At 37.7% G+C, this 13,037-nt stretch overlaps 1 protein-coding gene across 1 annotated transcript in view; it reads left to right on the top strand.

Moving 5' to 3' along the window:
• Positions 1–13,037, top strand: part of SLC17A1 (solute carrier family 17 member 1) — a 37,696-nt gene extending 24,659 nt beyond the window's left edge. Inside the window, 2 exon segments of the mRNA XM_049885236.1 lie at positions 1,182–1,272; positions 12,903–13,037. Of these exon segments, the coding sequence (XP_049741193.1) occupies positions 1,182–1,272; positions 12,903–13,037 (226 nt within the window).

Genomic DNA, 13,037 nt, shown 5'->3' with positions numbered 1-13,037 from the left:
TTAACCCATCCCTGGCTAGCCTCATCTCAATTTATTCCCTAATTAGATCCATGTAGTGGTAAGAGGTCATGAAAGTCTTAAATAGCCCTGAGTCCCACCTAAAATGCAGGGGTTCTATTGCTAAAATGAAGAAGAGAACAATGGATAGTGGGGGCGACTAATGGTTTCCACCAAGATCTGCACCTGTGGCTGTTCACTAACCATAAGTGTTCTTCCTCACACATTAGAACACACTCTCCTGCGTCCTCAAATGAAACAGCTTAAAAGTCCTCCCCATGGCTGCATACAGTCCAATGTCCAGAGATTCTAGATCCAAATATAATTCCTCCCCAACCAAGGACCCATAAATTAATAAACAGATTATATACCCCTCGCATATTCAACATGTAAAGGTGAAATACAAATGTGATAAACCCAACGAAATAAAACAAAAACAGAACAAAAAAAATTTCCCTACTATAAAATGGAGAACTGAAAATATGGAGCCTTTAATGATGAAATCTTCTGGGTAGAAAAGTCAAGGACATGTCCTGGAGTGAACTAATTTCTTGATTAGACCCTGGTTCTGCTCTCCAAAAGACATTCCCTTGTTCTTCATGGCTGATGGATTTGACCTCTTCTTTATCTATTATTACATGGCTCCCCTGCTTTTGTGTCTCACTTTCGTTGGGGTTGGTTTGGGCCACCTAGTATTGAACAATGATAGATGTTTGCAAACAAGTCCTCTGGTTGCCTTGCCTGAGCACTGGGAGCAATCATTGAGGCCAATAGCTCTGGGACTATGGGACTTGACCAGATGAACAGAGCTCTTCAATTTCTTACTAACTCCAAACCAGTTCACATTACCAACACATGTTGTAATGAATTTCTGAATTTCTCAAATGTATTTTCAGGATTTCCCACTCTGCTGGGTTTCATTCTAAATACGTTCCTATTTTTGCAGTACCTTCATATATTTACTGCTAATGCCAACCTTGCTGATTCAGTAGTGCAACAAAAAACTCACTTGTATTTACATATTTTTCCTGACATTTTAATAGAATTTGAGATGCAGAAATGATAGGTTTCACAAAATCAAGAGTTATCTCTCTTAAACCTGATCTAAGTTGACCCTTGCTGTAGCATTCGTATTACTTTACATCTGTGTAATGTTGTTCTTTTTTTTTTTTTTTATTGTATAGATATTATGGATTTCTTAAAGGAGTTACAATTCTAAATGGAATGGCAAGAGGACTAACTGGTTCCACTTTGACAGGAATAATCATCAGTAAGGTAAGGAACATCGAGACATAAGTAGCTATTTTTCCAGTATTAACTGCACTAGAGAAAGAGGATAATACATACATGAAAAATATGCAAAGAAGACATCAGAAGAAGACAAATTATGAGTTTCTTTATCGTATGAAATAAACTCAGTCAAATCAGGCATCTCTCCAAATCTACAGACGAAACAATTTCTTTGTCATAATATAATAATTATATTGTGCTGGGAACTCTTTAGTCATTGGCCACTGGAATGGAAGTGGACCCTGTCATTTGTAATAACGAATGTGAGGCTTGATAAAAACAGGTACATGACTAGGCGAGAGGAAATACAAACTAACAAGATACAGTTTGGTTAGAAAAGGAGACGAGATATAAAGAGCAAAAAGAGTTAAACAATGACCAAAAGACACATTTCTATGAAGACAGATTACTATTTCTACAAGTGTCATGGACATGGAAACCTGAAATCCTCTGCTAAGAACACTTAAAATTACCTATCAAATTTTAGTACTCATTTTAAATACATGCCTAATCTTGAAAAAAAAAAAAAAAAGTAAGAGAAATTTCCAGAGATTAAAAATGAAAATGGAGGTGGGGCAAAGATGGCTGACTAGATAGACGCTACCTTGGATCCGTCTTGCAACAAAGACTCGGAAAAACAAGTGAATCGATCACATACATGACAATCTACGAACCCTGACCATCAAACACAGATTTAAAGAGTTGACCTGAGTGACAGAGACTGAGAACAAACAACCATGGAGAAGCAGTGACTGTTTTCGGAGCCTGAAGCCAGCGTCCCAGTCAGGAAACCTTGGAGCCGGGATTTGGACTGGGCGCAGGAGAGCTGAGCACAGCATCCTGAGGTGGCGCAAACATGGGGCGCAGCCCTAGCCCTGTGAACTGACCTCGGGGGAAGCTCAGCCAGTGCATGCAGGCAGTGCAGCAACGCGACTGACAGGAGGAGAAGTCACCAGGAGGCAGCGACTGGTTTTGGAGCCGGGAGTGCGGCTTCCCAGCCGGGGAACCTTGGTGCTGGGCTTTGGACTGGGAGCGGAGGAACTAACAGCGGCTTCTGAGACAGTGCAAGCACGGGATGCGGGCCTGAACCTCGGGGGCAATCTCTACCCAGCCAGTGCACACAGTTGACGTGCCCCTTGGGAGTCTCAGATAAAACAGTCATCCCAAGCAAGATAAGTAACTTTGTCTATATTCCAAGGTGCTACTCTCTCCTATTTATCTGAACCCTCCCCTCCCCTTCCCAGGCAGCTTCATTAACATTGGAATTTCCTGAGCCAGAGAGTGAACTGCTCTGCGGTTTTTCTTTCTGTCTTTCTTTCTTTTTTTTTTGGTCTTTTCCTAACCCATTCTCCTGGCCTGAGAGAAGCAGCTACAAAAAACCCAGGGACCAAAAATTCTTCCCTAATTGGACTAAAAACACAGAACCAGCTCCAGCCAAGCATATGTGATCCACAGTCTTGGGCTTTCATCCCTACAGGGAACAAGGTGGCTATTATAATGCAAAGGCATTTCTGATAGGGATCTGAGTGTAATTGTTTTAGCAGATTACTAGAAAGACAAGTTTCCCAGGTCTGATATCTCTGCATATTCAACAGAGACCTCACTGACCCAAAACAGGGAACTGAGGGCTGAAGATCCCCCCAGACCACCTAGCCTCCTGCCTTAGGGGTCTAAGGAGGGTGACACCTACCAATCTGTAGAGGTACTTGCATTGGGGGCCTAAGGTACAGCTGCAGAGCCCACCCACCAAGGTGCTTTAGGAATAGAGACACACCTACCTCACTGACACTTGGGGGAAGCCTGTCAGCATCCTGACCCCCCTGCTGTGTGTGAACCCCTGCTGCTACTAGAATCTGGTGCATACAACTATCACCACTACTTCTCAAGGTGGATATGTGACAGTCTGCACCACACACTTGATGACCCCAAATCAGATTCGACTCAAGAATAGTGAATGGACTCTTAGGCATATATATCTGGCAACAGCCCAAACCAGCTGGTAATAGGACATAAGTGATTCAAGGGCTACAACAATCAAGACAGTGCAATCTAGTAGCCCATCTATGTATATTGAAAGAAAACAAAACAAGATAAGACTCAGTGAGTAAATATAGAATAATTCACTACTATATCTTAGAGATGGCTTGGAGACAGCAGTCGATATCAAATCACATAAAGAAGCAGACCATGACAGCTTCTACAACTCCCCAAACTAAAGAATCAAAATCTTTCCCAAATGAAGATACAATCCTGGAATTGCCAGATGCAGAATATAAAAAACTAATTTACAGAATGCTTCAAGACCTCAGGGATGACCTCAGAAATGAAATAAGGCAATCTACACAAAAAGCCAAGGAACACACTGATAAAGCAGTTGAAGAACTCAAAAAGATTATTCAAGAACAGAGTGGAAAAATTAATAAGTTGCAAGAATCCATAGAGAGACAGCATGCAGAAATCCAAAAGATAAACAATAAAATTACAGAATTAGACAACGCAATAGGAAGTCAGAGGAGCAGACTCTAGCAATTAGAATGCAGAGTGGGAGATCTGGAGGACCAGGGAATTGACACCAATATAGCTGAAAAAAAAATCAGATAAAAGAATTAAAAAAAAAAAATGAAGAAACCCTAAGAATCATGTGGGACTCTATCAAGAAGAATAACTTGTGTATGATTGGAGTCCCAAAACAGGGAGGGATAACAGAAAACACAGAGAGAATAGTTGAAGATCTGCTGACAGAAAACTTCCCTGACATCATGAAAGATGAAAGGATATCTATCCAAGATGCTCCTCGAACCCCATTTAAGACTGATCCAAAAAGAAAATCACCAAGACATATTATCATCAAACTTGCCAAAACCAAAGATAAAGAGAAAAATTTTAAAGCAGCCAGGGATAAAAGAAAGGTCTCCTACAAAGGAGAATCAATAAGAATAAGTTCAGACTACTCAGCAGAAACCATGCAGGCAAGAAGGCAATGGGATGACATATATAGAGCACTGAAGGAGAAAAACTACCAGCCAAGGATCACATATCCAGCAAAACTCTCTCTCAAATATGAAGGCAAAATTAAAATGTTTACAGATAAACACAAGCTTAGAGAATTTGCAAAAACCAAACCAAAGCTACAAGAAATACTAAAGGAAATTGTTTGATCAGAAAACCAATAATATCAGATACCAGCACAACACAAGGTCACAGAACAGAGCATCCTGGTATCAACTCAAATAGGGAAATCACAAAAACAAATTAAGATTAATTAAAAAAAAAAATGCTCAAAAAGGGGATCATTGAAGTCAATATGTAAAAGATCACACAATAATCAAAAAGAGGGACTAAATACAGGTGGCATAGAACTGCCATATGGAGAGGGACACAAGGCGATATAGGACAATACAAGTTAGGTATTTACTTAGAAAAATAGGGGTAAATATTAAGGTAACCACAAAGAGGAATAACAACTCCATAACTCAAAATAAAAACCAAGAAAAACATAACGACTCAGCAAACATAAAGTCAAATACTATGAAAATGAGGAACACACAATTTACAAAGAAAAACGTCTCAGCACAAAAAAGTAAGTAGAAAAATGAAATTGTCAACAATACACATAAAAAGGCATCAAAATGACAACACTAAACACTTACTTATCTATAATTACGCTGAATGTAAACGGACTAAATGCACCAATAAAAAGACAGAGAGTCTCAGACTGGATAAAGAAACATGATCCGTCTATATGCTGCCTACAAGAGACACACCTTAGACTTAGAGACACAAACAAACTAAAACTCAAAGGATGGAAAAAAATATATCAAGCAAACAATAAGCAAAAAAGAAGAGGAGTAGCAATATTAATTTCTGACAAAATAGACTTTAAACTTAAATCTACCACAAAGGATAAAGAAGGACACTACATAATGATAAAAGGGACAACTGACCAGGAAGATATAACCATATTAAATATTTATGCACCCAATGACAGGGCTGCAAGATACATAAATCAAATTTTAACAGAACTGAAAAGTGAGATAGACACCTCCACAATTATACTAGGCGACTTCAACACACCACTTTCGGAGAAGGACAGGACATCCAGTAAGAAGCTCAATAGAGACACGGAAGACCTAATTGCTACAATCAACCAACTTGACCTCATTGACTTGTACAGAACACTCCACCCAACTGCTGCAAAGTATACTTCTTTTTCTAGCGCACATGGAACATTCTCTAGAATAGACCACATATTAGGTCATAAAACAAACCTTTGCAGAATCCAAAACATCGAAATATTACAAAGCATCTTCTCAGACCACAAGGCCATAAAAGTGGAAATCAATAAGAGAAAAATTAGGGAAAAGAAATCAAATACTTGGAAACTGAACAATACCCTGCTCAAAAAAGACTGGGTTATAGAAGACATTAAGGAGGGAATAAGGAAATTCATAGAATGCAACGAGAATGAAAATACTTCCTAACAAAACCTCTGGGACACAGCAAAAGCAGTGCTCAGAGGTTAATTTATATCGATAAATGCACACATACAAAAAGAAGAAAGAGCCAAAATCAAAGAACTGTCCCTACAACTTGAACAAATAGAAAGTGAGCAACAAAAGAATCCATCAGGCACAAGAAGAAAACAGATAATAAAAATGAGAGCTGAACTAAATGAATTAGAGAATAGAAAAACAATTGAAAGAATTAACAAAGCCAAAAGCTGGTTCTTTGAAAAAATTAACAAAATTGATAAACCATTGGCCAGACTGACTAAAGAAATACAGGAAAAGAAAAAAAATAACCCTATTAAGAAACGAGATGGGCCACATCACAACAGACCCAACTGAAATTAAAAGAATTATGTCAGATTATTACAAAAATGTACTCTAACAAATTTGCAAACCTTGAAGAAATGGATGAATTCCTAGAAAAACACTATCTACCTAAACTAACACAATCAGAAGTAGAACAACTAAATAGACCCATAACAAAAAAAGAGATTGAAACGGTAATCAAAAAACTCCCAACAAAAAAAAGCCCTGGCCCGGATGGCTATACTGCAGAGTTCTACCAAACTTTCAGAGAAGAGTTAACACCACCACTACTAAAGGTATTTCAAAGCATAGAAAATGACGGAATACTGCCTAACTCATTCTATGAAGCCACCATATCCCTGATACCAAAACCAGGTAAAGATATCACAAAAAAAGAAAATTACAGACCTATATCTCTCATGAACATAGATGCAAAAATCCTCAACAAAATTTTAGCCAATAGATTTCAACAACATATCAAAAAAATAATCCACCACGACCAAGTGGGATTTATACCAGGTATGCAAGGCTGGTTTAATATTAGAAAAACCATTAATGTAATCCGCCATATAAATAAAATAAAAGACAAACACCACATGATCTTATCAAATGATGCAGAAAAGGCATTTGACAAAGTCCAACACCCATTTATGATAAAAACTCTCAGCAAAATAGGAACTGAAGGAAAATTCCTCAACATAATAAAGGGCATCTATACAAAGCCAACAGCCAACATCACTCTAAATGGAGAGAGCTTGAAAGCATTTCCCTTGAGAACAGGAACCAGACAAGGATGCCCTTTATCACCGTTCTTATTCAACATTATGCTAGAGGTCCTAGCCAGAGCAATTAGGCTAGACAAAGAAATAAAGGGCATCCGGATTGGCAAGGAGGAAGTAAAATTATCTCGATTTGCAGATGACATGATCTTATACACAGAAAACCCTAAGGAATCCTCCAGAAAACTACTGAAACTAATAGAAGAGTTTGGCAGAGTCTCAGGTTATAAGATAAACATACAAAAATCACTTGGATTCCTCTACATCAACAAAAAGAACATTGAAGAGGAAATCACCAAATCAATACCATTCACAGTAGTCCCCAAGAAGATAAAATACTTAGGAATAAATCTTACCAAAGCTGTAAAAGACCTATATAAAGAAAACTACAAAGTGCTACGACAAGAAACTAAAAAGGACCTACTTAAGTGGAAAAACATACCTTGCTCATGGATAGGAAGACTTAACATAGTAAAAACGTCTATTCTACCAAAAGCCATCTATTCATACAATGCACTTCCGATCCAAATTCCAATGTCATTTTTTAATGTGATGGAGAAACAAATCACCAACTTCATATGGAAGGGAAAGAAGCCTCGGCTAGGCAAAGCATTACTGAAAAAGAAGAAGAAAGTGGGAGGCCTCACTCTACCTGATTTCAGAACCTATTATACAGCCACAGTAGTCAAAACAGCCTGGTACTGGTACAACAACAGGCACATAGACCAATGGAACAGAATTGAGAACCCAGATATAAATCCATCCACATATGAGCAGCTGATATTTGACAAAGGCCCAGTGTCAGTTAATTGGGGAAAAGATAGTCTTTTTAACAAATGGTGCTGGCATAATTGGATATCCATTTGCAAAAAAATGAAAGAGGACCCATACCTCACACCATGCACAAAATCTAACTCCAAGTGGATCAAAGACCTAAACATAAAGACTAAAACGATAAAGATCATGGAAGAAAAAATAGGGACAACCTTAGGAGCCCTAATACAAGGCATAAACAGAATACAAAACATTACCAAAAATGACGAAGAGAAACCAGATAACTGGGAGCTCCTAAAAATCAAACACCTATGCTCATCTAAAGACTTCACCAAAAGAGTAAAAAGACCACCTACAGACTGGGAAAGAATTTTCAGCTATGACATCTCTGACCAGCGCCTGATCTCGCAAATCTATATGATTCTGTCAAAACTCAACCACAAAAAGACAAACAACCCAATCCAAAAGTGGGCAAAGAATATGAACATGCACTTCACTAAAGAAGATATTCAGGCAGCTAACAGATACATGAGAAAATACTCTCGATCATTAGCCGTTAGAGAAATGCAAATTAAAACTACAATGAGATTCCATCTCACTCCAACAAGGCTGGCATTAATCCAAAAAACACAAAATAATAAATGTTGGAGAGGCTGCGGAGAGATTGGAACACTTATACACTGCTGGTGGGAATGTAAAATGGTACATCCACTTTCGAAACCTATCTGGCGTTATCTTAAACAGTTAGAAATAGAACTACCATACAACCCAGAAATCCCACTCCTCGGAATATACCCTAGAGACATAAGAGCCTTCACACAAACAGATATATGCACACCCATGTTTATTGCAGCTCTGTTTACAATAGCAAAAAGATGGAAGCAACCAAGGTGTCCATCAACGGATGAATGGTTAAATAAAGTGTGGTATATTCACACAATGGAATACTACGCATCGATAAAGAACAGTGACGAATCTTTGAAACATTTCATAACATGGAGGAAGCTAGAAGGCATTTTGCTGAGTGAAATTAGTCAGAGGCAAAAGGACAAATATTGTATAAGACCACTATTATAAGATCTTGAGAAATAGTATAAACTGAGAAGAACACATACTTTTGTGGTTACGAGAGGGGGAGGGAGGGAGGGTGGGAGAGGGTTATTTACTGATTAGTTAGTAGATAAGAACTACTTTAGGTGAAGGGAAGGACAATACTCAATACACGGAAGGTCAGCTCAACTGGACTGGACCAAAAGCAAAGAAGTTTCCGGGATAAACTGAATGCTTCAAAGGTCAGTGGAGCAAGGGCAGGGATTTGGGGACTATGGCTTAAGGGGACTTCTAAGTCAATTGGCAAAATCATTCTATTATGAAAACAATCCGCATCCCACTTTGAAATGTGGCGTCTGGTGTCTTAAATGCTAACAAGCGGTGATCTAAGATGCATCAATTGGTCTCAACCCACCTGGATCAAAGGAGAATGAAGAACACCAAGGTCACACAATAACTATGAGCCCAAGAGACAGAAACGGCCACATGAACCAGTGACTTACATCATCCTGAGACCAGAAGAACTAGATGGTGCCTGGCCACAACTGATGAGTGCCCTGACAGGGAGCACAGCAGAGAACCCCTGAGGGAGCAGGAGATCAGTGGGATGCAGACCCCAAATTCTCATAAAAAGACCAGACTTAATGGTCTGACTGAGACTAGAGGAATCCCGGTGGTCATGGTCCCCAAACCTTCTGTTGGCCCAGGACAGGAACCATTCCCGAAGACAACTCATCAGACATGGAAGGGACTGGACAATGGGTAGGAGAGAGATGGTGATGAAGAGTGAGCTACTTGTATCAGGTGGACACTTGAGACTGTGTTGGCATCTCCTGTCTGGAGGGGAGATAGCAGGGTAGAGAGGGTTAGAAACTGGCCAAATTGTCACGAAAGGAGAGACTGGAAGGGCTGACTCATTAGGGGGAGAGTAGGTGGGAGTATGGAGTAAGATGTATATAAGCTTATATGTGACAGACTGACTTGATTGTAAACGTTCACTTAAAGCTCAATAAAAATTATTTAAAAAAAGAAATGAAAATGGAGTTTGATTCCAGTGATGTAAATGGCCATTGAAGCCACTGGCTGCCTTGGGTAAATTGCCAGTCATGAGTTATCTATATCTTCATTTACAGTGGACAAACTGAGGATAAAGTCTTAAAACCACTCAAAAAAAAAAAAAAAAAAATGTCAGAATGAAAATTCAGGAATAAAGCTGGAATTCACAAAGAACTACACCCTCACACCATGAGTACCATGAGGTTCATATACAAACTTGAGTTGTTTGAAGAAAAACCTACAAGCTGAGTAGTAGTGTGTAAGCATTTCCTTCAAATGCCCCTTAACCAACAGCTTGAACCAAGGAGAGGTGGTCTGCATGCACCATGGCTGAATTTCCCATTGAGATGAGTCCACCACCATCACACCCTACAGGCTTATGCTATCAGAAAGGCAGGAAGCATTACAATAACCACAGAAGCTCCCTGGTCAGAAAAACGGGGAACTCCAGGAAATAGAATCTGGTACCTGTCCCTGAGCATAGAGCATACTACAGCATATTCTACATTGAGCTAACTCAAAGGTGCTGAACTGACTTCCAAAAGTTGTTGGCTGAGCTAATTTCTCTGCTGACTTCTAAAAATAAGGAAGAAATATGCCTCAAGAACTATCCAAATTTGTCTCTGCTCAGTAAGAAAGCATTTCTATCTCAACTTCAGCTGTAAAGAGAAGGAAAAACTGAAAACAAAATAAAACTCTCTTCTGAGATTTGTAGCAATAAACCAACTTTCACAAGATTCTCCATTCCAAATTCAAATGCTCTATTTTTTCCAAAAGCCACAATCTTAGAACTGAATTTCAAGCAGTCCCAGGCTAGCAAAGCTCACAGATGCCTGGTAGAAACAAATAAAATCATCTCTGGGAAAACATACGCTGAACACAGGCTCCAGAGTTTCCTCCTGAAAGTAGTTCCAGTGAAAATTATTTCACAATCAAAGATCAAAAAATGCTTGAAGTTATGAAGTTATAATAAAGTGCCAAGACTGAGAGTTAGAAGAAATAAAAACCATGGAATTAGATGCTCAGAAATATTGAAAACTTACATATCAATGTTTAACAAAGTGAAAGAGGGAATTGAAAACACACACACACACACACAAAAACATGAGCTTTAACAATCAAATCTAACCCCTGGAAATAAAAAATATAAACATCAAAATTAGAAATTTCAGATTAGATACAGCAAAAGGAATGAGTACGGCTTCTGCTTCTGGGAGGTTAAATCATTTGGGCTAGCTTTCTTAACGAAGACTACTAAAATGGCTGGGAAAATGTAAAAAGAGTCTTCTATGAAGCATAGGGTCACTATGAGTGTGAATCAACCCAAAGGCAATGGATCTGGTTTTGGGTTATGAAGCTTCAGAAAACCAGAGACAGAAAGCTGTAATGAACAAGATATGGAAGAAACCAGGAACTCAAAGAAATGAGCAAAGGACTAGGAAGTAATTTTTTCTTAGGATGAGGAAAGCTGTATATAACAATTATATATATATACGTTATTATTTTGCTGATAATCAAAGCCTGACAATGGTGAGGCCCTGATAAACTAATGTTTTCCCCTGAGACCTTCCAAGAACTGCATCTGATGAGTAAAGGTGAACAGAAATAAACCATTCCTCACATGGTCTACTTTGAATCATTTCAGTGGACCAGAAAAATATGGAGCCTTTATTTAAAGTGATTCAGGATTGCTAATGTTGCCAAGTATGCCTGGAAGAAGCAAACAAAAACACTGCCTAGGGGAAAATGACATCATCCTAAATATCAAACTGTCCCTAAAAACAATTTTTAAATGCAATCTTCAGAACACAATAAAAAATAACTAGGTACATTGAGGAAGTATGACAAAATAAGGGAGAGTCAGCAGAAAAAAACCAACAACAGAAACAGACCCCTAAGGAAACAAATGTTGGAATTATTAAACCAGACTGTAAAATATATATGCTTACCCTGCTTATGAATTAAAAGCCAACCTTGACATTTATAGTAGAAAACTCAAAACTATGAGTAGAATATTTGAAAAAGTACTAAAAATAAATATAAGGATACTTGCTATCAACCCTATTGTTTAGCATTCTGGAAATGCTAGCAAACACAAATGGTCAAGAGAACTAAATCATGGATATACATAATGTAAAAGAGAGGGAAAAAATAACTTTATTACATGTAATGTCTTTGTCTTCCTTGGAAAAAAATAAGTTGAAGGTAGATATCATATTGGAGCAAAACCTAAAACACAGTATCAACCAATATTATAAAAGAATTATGGAAAAAACACTTAACAATGTACTAGGTCCATATGAAAAAACTACAGGTTTAGTGAGAACTATCACTGAAAATATATGAAGCGTTGATACATCAGGTTTCTAGGATGGACTCCTTAAGATTGTAAAGATATCATATCCCCCAAATGTATTATAAATTTTGTATAGTTTAATTCCATATCACAAGTTTTGAAGGAGCCCTGGTGGTACAGTCATTAAGCTCTCTGCTGCTAACCAAAAGGTTGATGGTTCAAACCCACTAGCCACTCCATGGGAGAAAGATATCTGCTTCTGTAAAGATTACAGTCTTAGAAACTGAAGAAGAAAATACATTGTTTTTATAAACGAGGAAAAGCTATTTGATAACATTTGATTCAAAAGGATTGATATGTATGCAGTTAACTACTGGAAGTTCATAATTGATAGCAGCAAAAAAAAGGAAAAAATTTAAATATAAGAAATAAAGGATAAAAATGTTTAAATAAATTTTATAGATTTAAACTCTGTATAATAAATCAGCCAGTAAAGACTATGATGTAGTCAAATATTTATTGAAATGCAGTTTATGATATATTTCTAAATGAAAAACTACATGCATTTTTAACATTAGTACTTGAAGATCATAATGTCTTTTTTATATACTTAAAATTTACTGTGTGCATAGAATAGATCAAAGAGTGGAAAGACTTAAATAGTAGTTATTTCTGTAGAATGAAATTATGACCTATTTTTGGTTGCTACTTATGAGTGTGTTTTTCCATGTTTGTTGAGTCACCTGCATTGAGTCTACATTATTTTTAATGTTAAATTTTAAATGTTATTAAAAAAACAAATACAAGAATGATAGTTTTTAATTACTTTATATTTTAATCCTTTAGGATCCAGAATATCCCCGGTTTAAAGTCTTCTTTCTCATGACAGCCATTAGTGTGATAAGCCTCATTTTCTACCTTATATTTGGTAAGGCAGAAATTCAGGAGTGGGCTAAAGAAAGACAACATACGCGCCTCTGA

This window comes from Elephas maximus, chromosome 1 (genome assembly GCF_024166365.1).
Source record: "Elephas maximus indicus isolate mEleMax1 chromosome 1, mEleMax1 primary haplotype, whole genome shotgun sequence".
In the NCBI taxonomy this organism is placed as follows: domain Eukaryota; kingdom Metazoa; phylum Chordata; class Mammalia; order Proboscidea; family Elephantidae; genus Elephas; species Elephas maximus.
The sequence above is the reverse complement of the archived record's forward strand: the minus strand, read 5'-3'. Positions and strand labels throughout refer to the sequence as shown.